Raw genomic sequence first — 23,940 nt, forward strand, 5'->3', positions numbered from 1 at the left:
TTTAACCATTTCTAGAAAGTTGAGATCAGGCCTCTTGCGGCAGGCTATCATACCAAAGTAAGTTAAATGCATTTTTTCTTTTTTTTCTAAAATTCTTTTCTCACATATTTTAAGACATTTTGAACACAATTATCTATAAACAGACCATAGTAACTCCTTAAAGGGGAACTGAAGAGAGAGGTATATGGAGGCTGTCATGTTTATTTCCTTTTAATCAATACCAGTTGCCTGGCAGCCCTGCTGGTCTATTTCTCTGCAGTAGTATCTGATTAAAACCAGAAACAAGCATGCAGCCAGTCTTGTCAGATCAGACTTATAAGTCTGAACTACTGAAACACCTGATCTGCTGCATGCTTGTTCAGGGGCTATGGCTAATAGTATTAGAGGCAGAGGATCAGCAGGGCTGCCAGGCAACTGGTATTTTTTAAAAGGAAATAAACATGACAGCCTCCATATACCTCTCTCTTCAGTTCCCCTTTAAGGTAATGAAGAATGAAATAAAAAAACAAACAAAAAACACTAAAACAGCTAACGAAAATGAAGGCTATCCAGGCTTGTATATTTGTTGTAAGTATGTTTATTAGGCCCAAACATAAAGCAGGTTTAAAAGTATTTATCACATTACAGTTAAGAAAAGGATTTTTAAAGTACACAGTGAACTCCTACTTCCTTGCTTTTTGCTTAAAGTAAACCAAAGGCTAAAAGAAGTAAGCAGAAAGCAGGGCTAGTGCTGACTAGTTTGGCAATGTTCTGCATTTTTTACCGGACAGACCTCGTCAGCCTCCTCCCCTTCTATGTGGGCACTCAAACCACTGCACTTCCTTAAACTAGCCTGTGCTGCCCCCTACTACCACATAGGGTTTATCTCTTTTCCACTTAAGGTCTGCTTTTAAGACCCTCATTGGGCAAAATTCAAAACCTGGCTGTGAGAAGAGAGCATACTCATCTTCTCTCTGCAGGTTCCAAGCTTTCAGGTGATTTGGTGTCTGTGTCCCACACTGCTGACAACTACTGCCCCCCTCCCCCATCTCACTGGCACTTGAATGAATAGTGTGGTGCCTGAAAACCAAGAGTATATTGTCTCAATTATATATTCTAGCTGGCTAAGGACAAAGAAGGGTCCAGCAGAAAAGTTTGCTAGGGAGGAGGAGAGTATACTCTAGTCTATCCCCTGATTGTTCCTGAATTTTTTCCGCTAGGTCCCTTTAAGAATACAAATAAACACTCAGTTAAACAACACAAAGCAAATTTTCCGCACGCAGTAAAGAGAATAAAATAAATTCATTAGACATGTGTGACATCATGTGATTCAGGAAGTGTGGGCACTGTGGTTGTTTCCAGTGTGTCGCCAGCTTCATAGGAACTTATCCTTAAAAAGCATCTAGAAGCAGGGCCGGCCCGCTCATGAGGCGGGGTGAAACTTTTGCCTCAGGCGGCACATTTCTAGGGGCGGCACCCGCCCGTCCGTGGGTGCGGGGAGCCGGCCGCCGAGCTGGAGGGGTAGCGGGCAGGACGGGGGTATTGGGCCTAGCGGCAGGGAGGGGGGTCGGACCCCCCCCCCCCTCCCTCGCCTGGTTCCCCCGATCTGCGTTCCCCTCCAGCCTTAAATGGTTAAGAAGCAGCCGCTACTTGTAAGAGGCACGGGCGGGGAGGACTCACCTCTTCTTCGTTACAGCGTGCGGCGGCAATTTTTTCAAAATTTGCCTCGGGCGGCAAAAAGTCTAGGGCCGGCCCTGTCTAGAAGCACCAAGTAACAGTAACAAAAATATACAAACTAACCTTTAAAGGAAACCAAGCACCACTTTTATTTCCTGGTTTCTAAAAGCTACTAGCCAACCCGCGTCGTAGCATACGCCGCATCTATCTATCTATCTAATAGAGTACGTGCCTCAACCTTGAAGCAAGAAGAAGTAGGCTTTCCATGAGAAAATGTATGCGTGCTCAAACACCAAGTTTAACCCTAGCAAGTCTGGCTTTGCAAATCCGGCCTAATTGGCTATTCATGAGGCAATGCTCATGCAAATATGCATTTGCTTTCGCATGCCAAACTATGCAGGGTCAAAAAACCAATACTGCAAAGGGCTCTCTCGCTGCCTGGGAACCACAGCGGCACCCCGGAGTGGGAGGCTGGGTGGCGCAGCCGCCCCCCCCCCCCCCCAAGCGTGGCCAGCGCTGGGGAGAGCCGTCCGCACCCACCTCCTAATATTAAAAACAGCCACTTACCTTAACGTCCATTGGGTTCTGCTACATGCGCATTAATTTTCTCATGGAAAGCATTTTGTGCAGTTTGTATCCTTTGGAGGCAGGTGGTGGATGGCTTGCTCCGGTGGTGTGAACCCTGGAGTGAGTGCGCCTGTCCTCCCCCCCCCCCTCTGGAGTGCTGTATGTGAGCCAGCCCTGAGCTCTAAAGCTCGGGGTGACCCATGCTTCTCTCCTTTCTCATGTGGTGCCCCCAAATTAATGCGCATGTAGCAGAACGCAATGGACGTTAAGGTAAGTGCCTGTTTTTAATATTGGGAGGTGGGTGCAGAGGGCCTCCCCGGCGCTGGCCACACTTGGGGGGGGTCGTCTACGCCACCCAGCCTCCCCCTCCGGGGTGCCGCTGTGGTTTCCAGGCAGTGAGAGAGCCTGGGACCCTGCGGTCCCCCCAGTTGTATAAAAAGGGGGCATTGGGAATCCTCCCCGTGGCGCTCCTGGAGGCCTGGCTGGAGCACACCAAAAACTGCTAGCAGATCCGCAAAATGCTAGCAGATTTTGAAACGCTTTTTCTTATTTTTCTGTAGCATTTCACCTAGCATTTTGCGGTTTTGTAAAGCATTTTTGGTGTAGTAGATTTCATATATTGTTACAGTAAAGCTGTTACTGAACAGCTTCTGTAACAAAAACGCCTGCAAAACCGCTCTGAACTGCCGTTTTTCAGAGCGGTTTGCGTTTTTCCTATACTTTACATTGGAGGCAGAAACGCCTCCGCAATCCAAAAAATGCCTCACCTCGGGAGTATGCGTTTCAGCAAAACGCCTCCCGCTCTGGTGTGCACCAGCCCATTGAAATACATTACCCAAGCGTATCCGCAGCCGCAAGTGGATCGCAAAATGCTGCCGAACCGCTCTGGTGTGCACTAAGCCGGATAGTGCTAATGTAGCATGTAGCAGGGTGACTGTTTTGTTGTATTGGTTTGTGCATGCATTTGCATGAGCATTGCCTCATGAATAGCCAATTAGGCCAGATTTGCAATGTCAGACTTGCTAGGGTAAGGCCTCTTTTCCATGGACTGTGAATAGGCAGTGAAATGGCTCTCAAACTCTCGTAACTGCTCACTGCTGCCTGGTAACTGCTTGCTGCTGCCTGGTAACTGCTTGCTGCTGCCTGGTAACTGCTTGCTGCTGCCTGGTAACTGCTTGCTGCTGCCTGGTAACTGCACGCTGCTGCCTGGTAACTGCTTGTTGCTGCCTGGTAACTGCTTGTTGCTGCCTGGTATCTGCTCACTGCTGCCTGGTAACTGCTTGCTGCTGCCTGGTAACTGCTTGCTGCTGCCTGGTAACTGCTTGTTGCTGCCTGGTATCTGCTCACTGCTGCCTGGTAACTGCTTGCTGCTGCCTGGTAACTGCTTGTTGCTGCCTGGTATCTGCTCACTGCTGACTGATAACTGCTTGCTGCTGCCTGGTAACTGCTTGTTGCTGCCTGGTATCTGCTCACTGCTGCCTGGTAACTGCTTGCTGAGCACACAGCTCAACAGTCCGTGTAAAAGAGGCCTTAAACTTGGTGTTTGATCACGCATAAATTTTCTCATGCAAAGTACTTCTTCTTCTTGTTTGAAGGTTGAGGCACTTAGTCTATTATATATATAGATAGGAGCTGCCTTGTTCGCCTTCCCCTACTAGCTGCCCATTATTTATCCAGGGGAAGGTGTGAAGATAGCATCTGTGAGTTCTCTAAACTCTTTGAAGTACAGTATCCAATCTACCCCCCCTTCCCCCGATAAAAGCTTTTTTGTTTGCTCTGTGCTAATGTGTGCAATAAAATAATTAATACTCTCTTTATCTGCCTGAGACCTTTGAGGTCAGGCAGACCTCGGTAGTAGGACGAAGTAGGCTATTAAGACCATCTGCTAAACTTTTAAATGTAAAAAAGGAGGTAATTTTTTTTTTTATTATTATTAATGAGACACATTGTTGGCATGCATATTTAATGTGCTATTGAGATGCCCTGGGTGCTAAAAATGGCATTTGGTTCTCTTTGTGACGCATACACACAGAAACACATTTATATTTTATATATCCTGGTAGCTGTTTAAGTAGTCTGGTTATTATGTACATGGGAATTATCTCCCAAATGTTGACAAATATACAGGTTCTCCATAGGATGGTCAATGATATGACAAATAATGTTACGCAGCTTGGAATTGGACTAATTGAATGCGGAAGCTGCTGCATCTTCTTAAAGTATTGAGCTGGGATTCCCTTTATTTTCGCTATGTGTGTCCTTGTCCCACTCTGTGATCCACTCACATGAAGTTTATAGGCATGATTGAGTGACCGGTCATCATTGCTCTTCTGTTTTATAATACGTATACTTTGCTTACATTCTTTAGCTAAACATTTATAAGCCACTGACATAACTATTACACCCAAATGTGAATGATCAGACTTTGTACAACAGATGAAAAAACTAAACTGGACCGCCTCATCAGAGCAACCAATCAGGTGTGATCTATTAAATAAAACTAAGGTTCTATCTGGTTGCAAATTTGACTCCAGTTTTTTTTAACAAGTCCCTGTGTGTTTTTCTGAAACCTACTACCCACAATAGTCAATCGAATGTTTAGGATACATTAGTGTTAATCTGCTGTTTGTCCAGATTTCTTTTTCAGAATTAGGGCCGTTTTTAGGCATAGACAAAGCAGGCAGATGCCTGGGGTTGACAGCTGCTTGAGGGGGCTATTCTTACTTAGCAGACTGTGCATTGTGGAACTGATAATTCCATTAAAGGGAACCTAAACTGAGAAGGATATGGATTTTTCCTTTTAAAATAATACCAGTTGCCTGACTTTCCTGTTTATCCTGTGACTCTAATACTTTTAGCCACAGCTCCTAAACAAGCATGCAGATCAGGTGCTCTGACTGAAGTCAGACTGGATTAGCTGCATGCTTGTTTCAGGTGTGTGATTTAGCCACTACTGCAGCCAAAGAGATCAGCGGGACTGCCAGGCAACTGGTATTGTTTAAAAGGAAACATCCATATCCCTCTCAGTTAAGGTTCCCTTTAAGACAGAAATGAATGGTAATCGTAAAGTCTAAATTGTCACTATTAATTAACATATTTTGTTTTGGTCTATATTGATTGTTGTAACTCTTCTAAATTTCCAGGACAATATTTTAACCTGTAAAGACTCAGGCTTTACGCAAACAGTATAATTTTTATTTAATATGTAGTGGTTACACACCTCAACATTTATAGGAAGGATTTGTAATGTGGGCTGAGTGAGATTGAGCCAGTAAGGTGTATCTGGCCTGGTAATAAATAATACGTATAACTTTTATAAACTTGTATATATTTTTGTATCTAACCTATTAATTGTTATCTGCAAAGCCAATTAATATAATCAATAGACTTTATACTTAGAACTTTAGAGGGTGGGGGCAGGGAACAGCTACCTTGACTTGGGTGCCAATATGGCTAGAGTGTAACTATTCCTTGAACCAGGTTGTTGATAGATGTAATACTGTGCATCAGTCAGTGAGCAGTATTTGTTGTATTTCAGGTTATGTTGTTACTTTTACAAGCTTTGCCATATAATAGCAATTTGTTTTCCTAAAGGACAACTGAAGTGAGAAGAATATGGAGGATGCCAGCAGTGCTGCTCGGATACCCCTTTTCAAAATCCGAATTGAATTCGGATCCGGATACCCAGATATCTGGATCCGAATTGGATATCAGAATCCGAACATTTTGGTATCCTAGTAGATTCGGATATCCGAACCCAATATCCGGTCATATTCGGATATCCGGATAGAAAACCGGAAGTGGTCTCTCTCTCTCTCGGACTGAATGCCTCCGAACTGAATTTTGCCATTGAAAGGCTCTATTCGGATATCCAAACTTACTATCCGTCCAGATTCCGGATTTTACATAGAAATCTGAGTTTGCTCGGATAGTGCAATTCGGATTTAGACAGATATCCGGAATCCGATTCAAAGTTCGGATAGTGGAAAAAGTTCGGATTATCTGGGTAGTTCGGATACCCGAATATTGGATGAGCAGCACTGGATGCCATATTTATTTCCTTTTAAACAATACCAGTTGCCTGGTGGCCCTGCTGGTCTATTTGGCTGCAGTATTGCCTGAATCACACACCTGATCTGCTGCACGCTTGTTCAGGAAATATGGCTTAAAGTATTAGAGGCAGCGGGTCAGCAGGACAGCCAGTCAACTGGTAATGCTTAAAAGAAAATAAATATGGCAGCCTCCATATACCTCTCACTTCAGCTTTCCTTTAAATACAGACCAGGTTTGCTAGATCACGTTAACCTTAACATCAATGTTTAACTTTCAACTGCAGATACAAAGTAACTTCTGCAGAAAGATAATCAAAAGCTGAAAATTTGGGAGTGTGCGTAATCTGAGAATGTGTACTGGTGCAATAGAGCTCCATATGCAATAAATACAGTTTACACAACTTGTCTAGCTACTTGATACAGGATATTAAATCTGATAACAACTCTGTAGTTGCAATCTGAGGCTAGGAGCACACTAGACTGTGCTGAGAACCATGTGTTTATTGCATTGTGCATTCTGGCATCTTTCTGTGCATTTATGATTGCATTTTGATGTGTTTGTTCAATATTTTTCAATGTATAAAGATAAAGTGTCATATTTAGTTTAGTAAAAAGGCATCAAAAAAGCATGTAAAAATGTAGTAGAATGCATCTTCTGTGCCCCCACTGAAATACTTTATGTACGTTTTACAGACATATGCAGCAAGTTGTACATTTTGAATTAAATACATTGGAAAATGCAGAGATAAGCGTTTAAGCCGTCCAATAGACTTCCATAGAGCCTAGTGCGCTCCTAGCCTCAGGAAGAAGTCTGAACAAGCAGTGAAATTCTTACACAATATTGTTTTTGGAAGCCAACATAATATATGCTTTGTGTTTGGTTCTGACATGGTTCATTATAATACACTAGCTGATTGCCCGGCGTTGCACGGGTATGTATTTGGCTGGTGTCGGCTCCACCCACTCTTTCTACCCCTAACACACAATTACTCAATGACCAAGTTTGTGAGCCTTGTAGTCTTTGGCATCAGTAATTTGCATTGAAATGAAAACATCTGATGGGTTGTTTGTGGCTCCACCCCCTTTTCTGGATTTGAACCCCAGTCACACAATGACCAACTGTACCAGGTTTGAGGCCTGTGCCAATAACAGTGCAAAAATGGTAGCAATTAAATATTCCCTTGAAAAGCAATAGGTGAAGCTTAATTCACTTTTGTAGGCTCCACCCACTTTTCTGAATATTAATCCCATTCACTGAGTGACCAACTGTGCAAAGTTTAAGAACCCTCCCATTAACAGTGTAAGAATGGCTGCAGTTTACATTTTCCCAGTGAAATTTGTATTTTTCTCTACCCACTGATTGCCCGGCATTGCCCGGGTATGTATTTGACTTGTGTTGGTTCCGCCCACTTCTTCTAACCCTAACGCACAAACACTCAATGACCAAGTTTGTGAGCTTTGGTGTCTTTAGCATCAATCATTTGTATATTCCCATAGAAATTAAAGTGAACCTCCGGACTAAAAATCGACTCAGCAGCACTGAAAAGGCTTGGTGTTTCTTTAACAGTATCACAGCATCAGAACTTTGTTTCTCTTATCGAAGCCTCATTTTTAGCTGCACAGAAGAAAACTGCCCGGGCTTTTTTCCCCTGATGCTGTGCAAAGCATGATGGGATTTCTGATGTTGTTGCTATCGTTCTGCTGTTTTGGTGCAAATATTTTTTTTTTAATTTTGAATTTGACATTTGAAGCCTAGCGTGTGCAGCTGGGAGGGGTTATTAGGACACAGGACAGTTGGAACTGTGTCTCCTGCTCCTTGTCACCTCCTTTCAACCAAAAAGATGGCTGCCCCCATGACAAAGATGGCTGCCCCCATGAATCACAAACATTTGCCTGTTCTTTTAAAACAGGGTGGGTAAAAAATTATATTACCTATCTATTCCAATTAACATAACTAATGTAACTTAATGACAGTATGTTTGTTTAGGCTGAAGTTCCCCTTTAAACAAATCAGATTGGCTGTTTGTGGCTCTACCCCTCTCCAGCATTTGAACCCCAGTCACCCAATGACCAACTGTAGCAGGTTTGAGGCATCTGCTATTACCAGTATAAAAATGGCAGCAATTTAAATATTCCCCTTGAAAATCAACAGGTGAATTTTGATTGGCTATTATAGGCTCCACCCATTTCCCTGAATATTAATCTCAGTCACCCAGTGACCATCTGGGCAAAGTTTCTTAACACTGCCATTAACAGTGTAAGAAGGCCCGCAGTCTACATTTTCCCAGTGAAATTTGGTTTTTGCTCCGCCTACTTTTTGTAACCTGGACATACAGTCACTCAATGACTAAGTTTGTGAGCTTTGGGGTCCTTGGCATCAATAATTTGTATTTTCCCAAGAAATTAAACTGTTTGTGGCTCTGTCCTCTTTTCTAAATTTGAACCCCAGTGACTAACTGTACCAGGTTTGAGGCTTGTGCCATTAACAGTGCAATGAATGGTAGCATTTTTAATATTCCCCTTTAAAATCAACAGGTGATTTTGATTGGCTTTTTTAGGCTCCACCCACTTTTCTGAATATTAATCCCAGTCACAAGTAACCAGCTGTGCAAAGTTTGAGATCCCTGCCATTAACAGTGAAGAAGGGCTGCAGTTTACAATTTCCCAGAAAAATCTGTTTTTGACTCCACCCACTTTTTGTAACCATGACACACAGTCACTACTCAATGACCAATTTTGTGAGCTTTTGGGTTCCTGGCATCAAAATTGTGTGAATGGAAGCAGTTTATCCAAAAAAAGCAAATCTGATTGGCTGTTTGTGGCTCGACCCCTTTAGTGAATTTGAACCCCAGTCACTTGATGACCGACTGTAGCAGGTTTGAGGCCTCTGCCATTAACAGTGTAAGAATGACAGCAGTTTCAATATTCCCCTTGAATATCAATAGGTGAATTTTGATTGGCTCTTGTAGGCTCCACCTACTTTTCCAAATATTAATCCTAGTCCCCCAGTGACCAACTATGTCAAGTTTGAGAACCCTGCCATTAATAGTGTAAGAATAGCTGCAATTTATATTTTCCCATGTAAAAAGTTAGTTGTTTTTGGCTCTGCCCACTATTTCTAAACTTGACATACAGTCACTCAATGACCAAGTTTATGAGCTGTGGGGTCTTTGGCATCAATAAGTTGCATTTTACCATTGAAATTAAACAAATCTGATTGGCTGTTTTTGCCCACTCCCTTTTCAGAATTTAAACCCCAGTCTCCCAGTGACTGACTGTACCAGATTTGATGCCTCTGCCATTAAGAATGTATGAATAGGAGCAATGTAAATATTCCCCTTGAAAATCAAAAGGTTAATTTTGATTGGCTGCTGTAGGCTCCACCCACTTTCCTAAATATTGGTCCCAGTCACCCAGTGGCCAACTGTGTCAAGTTTGAGAACCCTGCCAATAACAGAATGGCTAAAATCAATCTAAAAAATCAGATTGGCTGTTTGTGGCTCCACCCACTTTAGTGAATTCGGACCCCAGTCACCCAATAACTGACTGTATCAGGTTTGAGAACTCTGCCATTAACAGTGTAAGAATGGTAGCAATGTAAATGTTCCCCCTTGAAAATCAATAGGTAAATTTTGATTGGCTGTTTTTAGGCTCCACCCACATTTCTGAATATTAATCCCAGTCACCCAGTGGCCAATTGGGTCAAGTTTGGGAACCCTGCCATGTAAAAAATTAAGTTGTTGGCGCCGCACACTATTTCTAACCTTGACATACAGTCACTCAATTATCAAGTGTATCAGCTTTGGGGTCCTTGGTATCAATACTTTGTATATTCCCATTGAAAAATAAACAAATCTGATTGTCTGTTAGTGGCTCCGCCCCCTTTCTGAATTTGAACGCTAATCACCCAGTGACCAACTGTACCAGGTTTGAGGCATCTGCTATTAACAGTATAAGAATGGTAGCAGCTTAAATATTCCCTTTGAAAACCGAAAGGTGAATTCTGATTGGCTGTTGTAGGCTCCACCTACCTTCCAAATTCTTAATCTCATTCACCCAGTGACCAACTGTGCAAAGTTTGAGAACACTGCCATTAACGGTGTAAGAATGGCTGCAGTTTATATTTTCCTAGTAAAATTTGTTTTGGGCTCCGCCCACTTTTTGTAACCTGGACACACAGTCACTCAATGACCAAGTTTGTGAGCTTTCAGGTTCCTGGCATCAAAAATGTGTGAATAGAAGCAGTTTATCCACCAAGGAAATCTGATTGGTTGTTTGTGGCCCCGCCCCTTTTGTGAATTTTGACCCCAGTCACCCAAAGACCGACTGTAGCAAGTTTGAAGCGTCTGCCATTAACAGTTGTAAGAATGGCAGCAGTTTAAATATTCCCCTTGAAAATCAATAGGTGAATTTTGATTGGCTGTTGTAGGCTCCACCCACTTTCTTGAATCTTAATCACATTCACCCAGTCACCAACTGTGGCAAGTTTGAGAACCCTGCGATTAACAGTCTAAGAATGGTCGCAGTTTACATTTTCCCATTTAAAATGAATGGCTGAAATTTGATTGGCTGTTTTATGCTCCGCCCACTTTTCCTGGATTTGTAACCTCGGTCACCAAGTGACCAACTGTGCAAAGTGTGGGGACTCTGGCTTGTTTACTGTGAGAATGGCAGCCTTTTAAATTTTTTCCATTGACTTGAATGGGTGGAATCTGATTTGCTGTTTGTAGCTCCGCCCAGGTGTGCAGGGGGGGCACGAGACCCCCAGAACATATCATCCCAGGTAGTAAGGGATCTGTATACCAAGTTTCGTTCAAATCGGTCAAGCCGTTTTCGCGTGATCGCGGCACATACACACATACACACACACACACATACATCCGATTTTATATATATAGATTATGACCAGCAACAATACATTTGCCATAACTAGACGATATTTGGGAACTAGTCTACTTTAGGGGACCCAGTAGGAAACCTCAATCACAGCACCGTCGACTACAGCACAAAGCGTTGTGATTGGCCGAATAGTGTGGTCGTAGTTTACCACAACCTACCTGAAACCTAGCAGTCTGAGAGGGTGCCGTCCACCCACTCACGTTAGTGGAATTTCCTTATGAGGTTTCCTGCTGGGTCCCACTAAACTAAACTAGCTCCGATATTTGTGCTCACAAGGTCACCTATTTCTCTTCACGAGAGCTTGTTGTTACAGCAACGTGCAACACCTGACCACATCAACAGGGAGAAGAGATGGTCAATGAGATGCTACTAATTCCAGCATCCATGCACATTTTATCCAGTTGAGAATTAGGCCAACCATCTTTGACCATCCCAGTTCTAAGCTGCATACAATTTGCATGACATCAGCATAAAGGATGGATCTATCAGAATCTCACTGAGAGACACAACTAGGTTTAGCCACTTCAGTGCCAGGGGGGGGGGGGTTGCCTGATCGGTGCTGCATGGGCTCTCCAGCCCGCATATTTCAAAAATCTAGGGGGGCAGCACACAACAAAAGGAGCTATCCTCTCAATAATATATACACCTAAAACTGCATCTGAGCTTCCCCAACACACAACCTAGCACTAATCTTTCATATTGTATACAAATCATATCAGGTAGAAAAAAATAAAACATAATACAGTGTCCTCCAAATACATTTATTAGCACACACAGATTATATTTTTCACTTCAGCACTATGGCTGCAATCAGGATACCCACACAACTGCAACAGTGTCAGTGCTACTAGTGCAGAATCCATTTCTAGTTATCTCTCTCCTTGGGAGACCTCTGTGCTATGAAGGAGGTGAGAAAATAGAACTCCTCTCAGGCCTGGAACCCACTACAAATCGCTAATCGCAATCGCTAGCGTTTTTAATTAGCGTTATGTAAACGATTTCATGAGCGTTTTCTGGCTATTTTGGTAATGATTTTAAAAAGTAAGCGTTTTGCCAGCGATTGTGTAGCGATTTGCGATTAGCCTTTTTAATTCTGATTGGTCCTTTCATTTAATTTTTTTTTTTTTAACAGTGTGCAGTAATTTAAACACTCTAGCAAAATCGCTCTGTGTAGGTTTTGACGAGCGATTACGCCAGCATTTATATACTTTATTTTGCAGAAATGCTAATGCTAAAAATACTGCATGTCCTGCGTTTGCGATTTTGGTAATCGCAATCGCTCCAGTGGAATTTGGCTCATCCATTAACATTAGCTGAGCATTTAGGGAAATCGCTAGCGTTTTGAATCGCTCCCTAAACGCTGAAAAAAAAACGCTCTAGTGGGTTCCAGCCCTGAGTCTGTCTGCACTGAGCAGACCAGGACATGCTATACAATACATTTTCTCATTAGTGCAAGGCCGTGTCTTGGTGTAATCAGTGGCGTAGCAATAGGGGGTGCAGAGGTAGCCACTGCATCAGGGCCCTTGGGCTAGAGGGGCCCCATGGGGCCCACCCTCAACCACAGTATTAGCTCTTTATTGGTCCTGTGCTTGTAATAATCACTTCTATAGATGCTTTGAATAGCACTGATCACTAACACAGTTTACCATCCCCTTCTTGCACCTTTGACACTGGGGTTGTTCTTGATTGGTTTTGGTGCGCCGTATCAATTGTTATGTATAGCATGCTTGGAGGGCCCCAATGCATAACTTACACTAGGGCCCACAGCTTCTTAGCTATGCCACTGGGTGTAATGCAGCTGTTTTGAATGTTCAGACCTAACTAATGGTGTCAGAGGTCTGGACCAGGTAACAGCTGAGACACTGGGAATAACTTTGATAAAATCATTTAAAATGTATAAGCCAAAAAAAGACAGCAATGTTGACATTGTTTAAACATTGTTGATTCTGTCTATGCTTTAAAGGACCACTAGTGTGAAAAAAGTGTAAACTTTAAAACACATACATATAAAATATACATTCCTTCAAGAGTCAAATGCACTATAAATACTGTAACTTTTCACCTATGTTACTGTCACTTACTGTAAGTAGTATAATGCAGACAGATCTGACAGATTTTGGACTAGTCCATCTCCTCCTGGGGGTACGCAGTGTTTCCTTTATTCTTTGCAACAGCACTCCCTGTAAAGGATCTATACAATGAAGCCAGCCACCTTCCCTACTCGCTTGCATACTATTTTGTCAGTTGGACTGAAAAACTGCTGTTCAGAAAGTGCTTTTTTAAATAAAGAAAATCCTGGGAATCCCCCATGAGGAGATGGACTAGTCCAAGACCTGACAGATCTGTCAGATTTTCATATTTTTAATTTATAGTGCACTTTACTCAGGGACAAATGTACATTTACAAGTGTTCATTTTAAGTTTTACATTTTTTCGGGATAATTGTCTTTTACGAAGTGTCTGATCTTATTTCACACCTCTACAGCTTTGGAAACATTGGATTTTACAGACAAGTTATGCAAGCTCTTCCCTTTAACCCTCCCAGATACTAAATTATGTATATTTCAGCTCTCATTATAAATCATATATACAGTAGTTTGATTCCATGCTTGTGCTGACAGAAGGCAAGTTGGAGCGCAGAGCTGGGCAGCTTCAGAAATTGCAGAGCAGAGGTAAAAAAAATCTTCAGAAGTAATGTAAAAAAAAACCTTCCTCCGGCTAAGTGTGAATGAAGCCTGAGAAGTAACAGAGGAAACTGTGATCAGTGGTGGACAGGAGAATAGTAGATCATAACTGATAAACAATACGTCTACATAAATAATACTCCTGATTTACTAAGGATCTCCAGAACACTAAGGAACAATGAATAATGTGAAAGAGGAACACTGGGCAAAATGTTAAAAAAAGACAACTTACCATTCTGTGCTATATGAATGTTTTGTTGTGCCTTTGCTTGCCTGTTATGTACTTTATTGTACAAGGAACACAATTACAATGTTGTAATAACCAGGACAAATAGGCAAATAAAATTTGTGAAGTTTATAGTAGTAATAATTTTTACTGTAGGGGTTGAAAATGATGTGTTTTTTTTTTCGTTTTCATTTTCTTCCTTAAAAATGCATAACAAATAAAGGAATGATTTAAAAAAGCCTAATTTGTTGCAAAAAAACAAGGTATACATGATTTATGTGTGATAAGTAGTGATATAGTTATTAGCAAATGAATAGGAGGAGCGCTGAAATGTGAAAATTGCTCTGGTCCATAAGGGGAATTCAACCTGTAGTTATCAAATGGTTAAAGTGTTAGTGTATGGTTACTTTCTGTTCTGTAATGTAATATACCCTAGCTAGTTGTGTATTGTCCATTCAATTCATTTTTCATTGATATCCAATGACAAAATTAACAGAAATCTGATCGGAATTTGAAAAAAACGCATAGCTTTCTTCTACATTCAATGAAAGCAAGATGTTTTGCATCAGGATGACACCATGTATTGGCCAACTTAGAAGAAAAGGAGTAAGATTTCGGCTATGAATCAGGCTAATTCCTGTATACTGACAGCATTGTTTCTCAACATTTTAATGGTCTGTACCCCTTTTAAAACCCTGTACTCACCAAGTACCCCCTAGCATAGTAAACATTATCACAAGTACCCCTTGACAAATATATATTTAATCGTAGTACAAGATAATTGGTTCGAAAACAATTTCCAAGCATTTACTTCTGCTTCTACTTAGCTAAAATACTAATTAGGTGTTGTTTAAAGAAGATTTATCATTTTCTAAAACTATACATTTGTTATTCTTGGTTAATTATATCAAGCCCGAGTACCCCCTGGAACCATCAGAAGTACCCCCTGGGGTAAGCGTACCACACATTGAGAACCTAGGATGTAGAGCACACAGCTTAATTATATCCGATGGATGTCAGATCAGAATGTCGATTTGATCACTCACTTAGATAGAATCTGAAGTTAAAATTGCATGTGGTGTACCAGGTTTAACACAATTATCATTAATAGGGACAAATGAAGTGGAACACAATTTACCTATAAGAATGTAGGAGGATTACGTGGGAAGGAACCAGATAACCCAAAAGGAAACCTTACTAACTAGTGACACTGCACCAAAAAGGTTTCTAAGATGAAAAATCTACCCAGGGTTTTAGAGATTCAAAGCCAAAGTATAAAGAACTTGGACAATATACTATTAAGCCTGTTTTTTTTAAAGTTATATACTTAGTTTGGTCCAATAATCCAACGTACAATAACATACCATAATCCTCTATAATAAAACCCGTGTCCCTGCATCACTGGGTCCGTGCTTTTTGCTGCTGCTGCTGCGCGCTGCACGGACCCAGCCTCAGAGAGACAGGAGGACGGGGATGGGGCCAGGGAGCTGGGTGGGCGTGTGAGCGGGCGGAGGGTGTGCGTGCGCACATTTGAGGCAGGTGCAAGCGTACATGTGCGGCGCGTGCGCAGTAACATGGAGCGGGAGTGGCGAAAACCAAGACCTAGAGCCCGTTTTTAAATGGGCTTGGGTCTGCTAGTAATGAATACATAAAGTAAACATTAGGTATCTTTCTCCCCTGTACCCTCACATATCCCAGTTGATCCAAGGGATGGCAAAAAAATAAACTCTTACAACAAGGCTTGGGCCATTTTAAGGGTAAAACATTCCTTCCCCATTCGAGGTGGCAATGGAATAAAATCACTGGATTAACTCTGCTTGAAATTACCAAGTACATATAGCCGCGGATGTCTTTCAATGCAAGGAAAGCATCCAACCCTCCTTTAAATGCAGATATAGAATTTGTCATAATTAGAATACATAGAGTTTTTCTACTTCCTGTGGTAAAATATTCCACATCTTAAAAACTCTATCTGTAAAAAATCCCTTCCTAAGTAGATGTCTAAACCTATTATTTCCATCATACACAGATCATGTCCCCTTGTCCTTTGTACAAGCCTATAGACGAAAAGCTCATCTGCCAAGATTTGTTTATTAGGTTGCCTCTTAGCCATCTTTTTTCCAAGCTAAATAAACCTAGTTTGTCTAACCTTTCTTGGTAAGTGAGACCTTTCATCCCTCTGATTAATTTATGTTGTCCATCTTTGTACCTCTTCTAATATGTTAATGTCCAGATGCGGCCTCACAAGTGATTTATACAGAGGGAGTAGTATACTAGCATTTTAAGATAGTATTTCCTGTTTTATGCATCCGAGAATTTTATTTGCTTTAGCTGCTGCTTGGCATTGAATATAGGGGTTTAAGTTATTCCAAAAATGGAGGGAGCGCAATGGAAGTCATCAAACCTGTTCTGCTACCCAACCCCATACAGTGATGGGGAATGGTTATTAAAGCAGGGCAGTGTTGATCTAGCCTGGCTGCTGTTTTTTATGTTTAGTTTTGTAGGGCTTGAACTGGCTGGTGTCTGTTGATAGTTAAGTACACAACTTGTGAAAACAGAAGGGGTAAACTCACAGTGACCAGTTAACATTGTCATGATAAAGCAGGAAGTTTAACCATATTGAGCAACTTCTGCACCATGTATGGCGACAAAATTTTATTTGGAAATAAAGTTTAATTTGTTTGATTTTGTTATTTTTATTGTACTATTGTATAAATAAAATTCCTAATGTAACAATTTATATATTTAACTTTTAGAGCTTTTTTTATGTTTTTTGTTTAATCTTGGTAACTATGGGGCAGGGGAGGAAACTGAAGAGGGCTGTTTATTTATAGGCATATGCATAAGTTTTTTGTGTGCTGCACAATTCAAATTTGGCCAGTAATTTTTTTTTTTTACAGACTTCTTACAGAGTTTCAATGAATGATCACTGCTGTTGGTTACTGGAGTCATGAATCAGACACTGTGATCGGATTTGGGAGCACATGTTCCCATTCACCAATCTGAGCTCTAACCGCCAGCAACGGGAGCATGTGTAGTGCAAATAGGAAGCAAAAGACAAGTATCTATGCCCCTAGAATTTTAGATGAAGTCTCAGGAGGGGCATTGATATATTGCAGCTCATGCGGATAGTGGTTAAAAATTCATATGTAAAAGTTTAACTTTTTTCAGTACGGAATAAACCACAGATTTCAGTTTGCGGATTTGGTGCTAATTTCAGGCTACTGATCAAAGCTCTCCAAAATGTAATTTGCTGTAGTTTTAATGTTTCAGCTACATAGCTTTTGTGAGGGGACTTACTTTCCGACTGTGGTCCTCGGAGTAACATTTGCACTGTAAAACAGAAAAAAAAACCCATCAAAAATAGAATCCACATCCTCTAATTTAATAGGAAGAGTAAAAATATCTGTCTTTACCTTTGCGGCCTCTCATGTAGACAAACACCCCAGCGATGATGAGGACAGTTCCCAGCACAAAGCCCACTATTCCAGTTGTCAACTTGTGTTTTGCTGAATCAGACGTCTCCGGGTCTGTGAAGTATTATTAGACACTGATATTAGGTCTCTGACCAATAATAATCAATAGTCAAAAAGTATGGATTCACAGATTATGGACCTGTGAAAATATAAGAAAAGCAGAAGGGCACAGCTTACATAGAGCCAATGCTGCCAGGCTCTGCACTCTGTATTATATGAATTGGAACAATCAAAGTAATAAGAAACTGCATCTGATAGGCTCATTTCTAAGTTGAATAAATTTGGTTTAAATTTGCATGCATGTTGTAATACTTAGCATGTCATTGACCATCTCTAAACACCAAGTTGGTTAGTCTCAGAAGCCTAAACATTCAAGGGACACCCAAAAAGTCCCAGAGATGAATAAAACTGCCAAATTTCCTCAGTGTTTTGGAATGAGAGTGAGACTTTGATATGGTGGGATATGCTGTGGTTTAGGTAGCTTTAGCACACAAGTACATTTTCGTTTCCATTTGTACATAGTAGAGAAGAACTCTTACGCCAGTCCACTCGGATCGGTGTCTCCAGGCTGCTGTGATGGACCTCGCAGGTGAAGGTATCTCCTTTCTGCATCTCCGTCTCCAGCATCACCAGGATCTGGAATGTCCAATCACCATTCTGTAGGAGCTCTGTGGACTGGGCCTGAGCTGTGACCTCCTGGCCATTCCGGTACCATTTCACCTCCACTTTTGATGGGTAGAAACCATAAACATCACACAGCACCATGTGATGCTCTATATGGGGGTCTTCATGTTGCGCCATTAGGGACACACTAACTTTTGGTTGGACTGAAACGCAGATAAAAAAAAAAAAAAGCAAAAAAAAAAAAAGCAAACAGTTATCAACAATGCACTCATCATAAATCTACAAAATCAAATGTAATAACCAAACTGATGGCCCATGGCTGCAGGATGATACCTGGATGTCCCTAATTAACTAATGGGGCCAGTGAGTAATTGGATTATAGTAGTATAAAGAGTATAGTGTGGGCAATTGATATCCAAATGAGAACATCCTCATTGCATTGCTTAAAGTACACCTGAGCTGAAAGAGCATATGGTAGCTGCCATATTTATTACATTTTAAACAAAACCTGTTACCTGGCAGTCCTAATGATCTCTTTGGCTGCAGTGGTGTCTGAATCCCACACCTGAAACAAGCAAGCAGCTAATTCAGTCAGACTTCAGTCAGAAACATCTGCTCTTCATGCTTGTTCAGGATTTATGCTAAAAGTATCAGAGGCAAAGACAAAGGATCTGCAGCACTGGATTGTTTAAAAGGAAATAACGATGTCAGCCTCTATATTGGTTCGCATTTCAGGTGTGCTTTAACTCCCTCATTTATTTGGAACCCAGAAAGACTTCTGGGCTCCGACATTGGAGCATTTAAAGTGTGTGTGGGTCAGTATGAATGGAGGGATACATGTATGTGGGGTTGAGGAGCGTTCCTTGCTGACTTGGTTTTAAGTGTTTTAAAGGGAATCATCTGAAATGTAAAATGTATTACTATTAAAGTTTGTAGTTAAGCCTGCTTAAAACTCTTCAGACCTACCAATTTTTGTTATCTGAGTTTTAGTGCCCAGAGCAAACCCGGGGAGACCATACAAACTTCAAACAGATGGTGCCCAAGCCGAGGACCAAACCTAGGATTAGAACTCTGAGGGGAGGGTGCAAGCCACTACGCCTATGAGTGCATATGGCGCCATGCAGTGGCACTAGGACGATTTCAAATATATCTCATGCTGAAAGCTATTGGAAATCTGTCTGCAGTGTGAGGATAGGCAATAGAGCCTTCACTGATCCGATTTGATCAGAGGGGGATCTATCCGAGGTTTGATCAGGTTAGGTAGCTATCAACTAATGTATGGGCAACTTTGAAGATATACTCAGGCTGGATTCACACTGCCTGCGTTGCACAATGGACACGTTATAATGTGTATGAACTGCAATGGAAACTGGACATGGATGTTAAATGGACTGCATTAAGAGAGTTAGAAAGAGATCTGTACAACACATAAAATTGTATGGGGCAGTGAGTTGACATCCAGGATTATTCTGCAACACAACTGATGCAGTGTGAGAGGACCCTTACCAACATGATGTATATGCTCTCCTGAGACATACATGTAATAAAGGTGCCTGGAGAAAAGGGCGCAGAGGATTGCCGCTAGTAGGGTATCTACTAGAGTAGAGTTGTAAATTCACTGATATACTACTACTTTCTTCCAATAGTAAGATATTGGTAAGCTTTACAGATACTCTACTAGCCTAACCCTACTCTTACACAGAACCCTCCCCCTACCGATGCCTAACCCTAACCCCCTCCACCCTGGTGGTGCCTAACAATACCCCCCACCCCCCGAATGGTGCTTAGAATTTAAATTCCCCCTGTAGCACTTAAACCTTAATATCCCCGCCCCAAAACCGTAATTAGCGGTAATAGATGGAATTTTGGGCGCCCTGAAATTGGTGCTATAAATATTGCGACTAATCACCACTCCATAACTTTTATTGGTACATTTAAAAGGAGAAAAGCAGCTACTGCTTGTCAGAAATGACTACAAGAGAAGTTGGGGTACAGGTACGTATATGGATCAACAAAGCCTGTGTGTATCACTATATCAGAATCAGAATTTATTTCACCAAGTACAACAGGGGTAGTACCCGGGGTTGGTTTTGGCACTACAGGGTCGATCATGGTACAGTAACATACAGCGGAACAGTAACAATAGAATGGTGCATAGGCATACACACAGTGGTACAGTTGCACAGTATGGTGCATAAGCATACAGTAAGTACAGAGGACAAGCATACAGTAGATACAGTACATATAGATAAGCCAAGGAGAAGGACTGGGTGGGAAAGGGCAATATATAAGCATAGAGATCAAACTCCTTGATTACTTGTCAGACAAAAGGGGAGTTTTTCTTGTGGAAGGTTAAGTCTTCCATCAGGTCCTCTGATGACATACCGTCTGATGATTGGATGACACCAGTGCTGCATTCTGATTGGTCTATAGACCCTATATATAAGCACATGATATGTTTGTAGTCTTTATGCAGTGTTGAACAACTTGATAAAGAGCTAGGTTGCTCGAAACAGCGGTCTGTCGTTGTATCCTCTGCCTTGTCTGATGTGACCAATAAAGAAGTACTGATTCACTACAGTGGTGCCTGCGAAACCTATGTTCCTGCTTGACTACTTGTCATTAATAACTGTTGACTTACATGAATAATTAAATAAACCCCACCAATTAATTATTCATGTTAGTCAACAGCAATAACAAGTAGTCGAGGGGTTTGACTTGTTGATTCATATACTTACCTGTACCCCGACTTTTCTTATAGTCATTTCTGACAAGCAGTAGTTTCTTTTCTCCTTTTAATTGAATAAAAGTTATATATTAATTATTTTAGTCCTCCTTCAGGTCAAATAAAGAGGCTGGTGCTGGTCTGATCTATTGAATGGATCCTATACATAACATAGAATCCATCAACATGTCCATTTAACTAATGCTTTCCTATGTGGAAAACTGACTTTTTTGTCAAGTGTTAACCAAGCCTGAGTCTTGATACATTGCAGTTACAGCATATAGGACAATCTTAGCATTGTATTTCATCATTATATGCAGTTTGAAGAAACACAAAAGGAGAAACTGAGAGCCCAGTATAGTATTTACCATTTATCAGTTACTTCAAGTTAAAATAGAATAATACTCACAAACATTGGTTACCTCAAAGGTAATCACTGTGTAGGCACTAGGCAGATGGGGAGAACAAACCCAGTCCCACTCTGGTTAAGAAATCACTCTCTGTAGTATCAGAAAACCAGGGCTAGCACCTCTTCACCAAAGATGGACAATAAGCAGTGTAGTAGTAGGTAAAACAGAGGTGCCAAACAAGATTGATGGACCAAAAACATTTAAAAGGGAGGTATTGGTAGACTAACCTCCAAACAGAAGACACCAGTAGTCAATATAAAAAACAGCTTTATTTAGACAATAACGCCATTTGCGATGCGTTTCGCAGGACACCCCTACTTCTTCAGGCAAAAATTGGTGTAGTATAGTGTATTTACAGTATATTCAAGTCTCAGTGAGCTTCTGATGCTTAGCTCACTGAGACGGAAGCACTTAGCTCACTGAGACCCTAATACCGATACTCTACTCTTTTGCCTGAGGTACCAGATGAGTCCTGCTAAACGCATGGCAAGTGGCGATTTTTCCTAAATAAAGCTGTTTTTGCGATTTTAAAAGATTTTTTTAATGATTTACCTGAAAGGCATTATGCCATAAAGCTGCTGACAGCGTCGGACTGCAGAATAGTCCATCTGCATAGGAGACACCACCCTGTAAAGCTCTGTTTTGACCATTCTATTTTTGATTCCCCTCATCAGCCTGTGCTACCATGCAAACAAGAGAGACAACCACTTTTGATCCTATTCTGCCAAGCAACAAATTTGGTAGAGGAGCGCTCTTGCTCCTGAAGTGTCTTCAAGTGATCTAGCATTCAAGATTGATATCAATTAACAGGGGCTTGCTGGATCCAAGAGATCCAGGGCACTTATGGACACCCCACCGGCAAAATGGTTGTGGCCTTGCAAAATAATGGATGGGGGTCTGGAATGCAGCAATCAATGTTCCCTACAGTTAAACTACTTGTGACATGACTGTATACTCTGTACAGCGCTGCAGAGGATGTCAGCACTATACGTATAAATAATCGCTTTTTCTCAACATCAACACATTTAGCACTGGCATTTTCCCCAGCAGCTATCCAGCGCCTTCCGTTGTAAAACGGATACCAACAGAAAGGAAATGGAGGAATGAAAACTGGATCCATTTTTACAGATTCGTTTACCAGAAAGTGCCAGTGTGAACCGGGCCTTATAAAAATAGCTAAGCTCTTTATTAATGATGTCCACAGAAAATTGCTGACATGGACAAGGAAACATTTAGTTTATTTTATTTTAGGCACACTGAACCTGATGCTGTAAACTCCCGTAAAATTGGTATACGAGTACCATAGCAAAACGTGCGTTACCGCGGGAATGTACATGGTGCTAAGGGATAACAGCTGGTGTTCCCCCTGTACGAGTGATGGTAAAATTGCGGTGTGCTCCCTGCACATGGCTATTTTACCAGAGTTTACTGATTCTTCTGATTATTCCTCCACATAATCATTTATACTGGGAATACACCCTGAGTTTTTTTGGCAGATAGATGGCTTGATAGATAATTTCTTACAGGTCTGATCTGATTTCGATCGTTTTTCTGATCAACTGTCTCCTAGAAGTGAATGGAAATCGATCAGAAAAACGATTGGAAAGTAAATCTGCCCCCAAAAAACTCATTGTGTATCCACAGCATCACTTTATTTAACCCCTCTGGAGGCAATCCCGAACTGAGGTCGGGCTCCATTGTAGGAGCTGAGAACGGTAAGCCCAAGCTCAGTTCGGGCTGGCTGCTAGCGCCGCACGCACTCCCGGGTCCCACGTGCGATCAGCGCTGGCCAGTGGGACCCAGGCTTCTCCCCCACGGCCGCTGGGATCCCCATTACCTCTGCTGTTCTTCCAGGGACCCAGTAGCCAATCAGGATGGTGGAGCAGCGTGACGTCGGGGGGCGGCTTAGGGTCATGGGGGAGGTGAGGGGAGTAAAAAAAAAAAAAAAATCTGATTGGCCCTAATTTGCATTGTATTTGATTCAAGGGGATTTGTATCCAATGCAATGTTGCCATTTGGTTCCTGGCTGCGGCTGGGTTAAGTAGCTGTGATCTGCTTATTACTTTTCTGCCTCCGTGTTACCGATTTTTGCCTGGATTTTGACTATTCTCTTTGCCTTCTACCTGCACTGATTTTTGGCTGGACTTTGATTGATTTACTTTTGCCGATTTTTGCCTGGATTTCAACTACCCTCTGCATGCCGCCTGCACCGACCTCTGCCTGCCTATCATCTGCTATGGCGTAAGCTTCCAGAAGGCGTCTCACAGCGGAAGTGATGGTGGAGTTTGAGGACAACGATTCTGATTTGCAGTCACTGGAGGACTCGAGTGACAGCGACGCACCTGGAGATTTGTCATCTGACCAAGGTATCGACGGCGACTCCATCACCACCGAGGACAGTGATGTCTGCATTTGGTGCCCCATAGTCCTTACTCAGTCTCTGCCACCACCCTCATGTTTCCCTTTTACTGGGGAGCCTGGCCTGAAGATAGAGTGCGAGCACAAACCCCCTCTTCTTCACAGACTTGGTTATTGAAAAGATAGTGGAGAAGACTAACTGCTATGCCACCCAACAACTGGTTGCTCCACAAGGGCACTTTTCCAGGAGCAGGACATGGGAGC

The 23,940-nt window shown here is 41.9% G+C and overlaps 1 protein-coding gene across 1 annotated transcript in view; it reads right to left on the minus strand.

Moving 5' to 3' along the window:
- Nucleotides 1-11,916: 11,916 nt before the first annotated feature.
- The window catches only part of LOC137528707 (H-2 class II histocompatibility antigen, E-S beta chain-like), a 117,056-nt gene continuing 105,032 nt past the window's right edge, over nt 11,917-23,940 (minus strand). The window contains exons 3-6 of the mRNA XM_068250200.1: nt 18,099-18,386; nt 17,500-17,613; nt 17,384-17,416; nt 11,917-13,908 (exon numbers count right to left, since the gene is read on the minus strand). Of these exons, the coding sequence (XP_068106301.1) occupies nt 13,892-13,908; nt 17,384-17,416; nt 17,500-17,613; nt 18,099-18,386 (452 nt within the window). The 3' untranslated portion in view covers nt 11,917-13,891. The remainder of the gene's footprint in view (nt 13,909-17,383; nt 17,417-17,499; nt 17,614-18,098; nt 18,387-23,940) is intronic.

The sequence above is a fragment of the Hyperolius riggenbachi genome, chromosome 8, assembly GCF_040937935.1.
Source record: "Hyperolius riggenbachi isolate aHypRig1 chromosome 8, aHypRig1.pri, whole genome shotgun sequence".
Lineage (NCBI taxonomy): Eukaryota > Metazoa > Chordata > Amphibia > Anura > Hyperoliidae > Hyperolius > Hyperolius riggenbachi.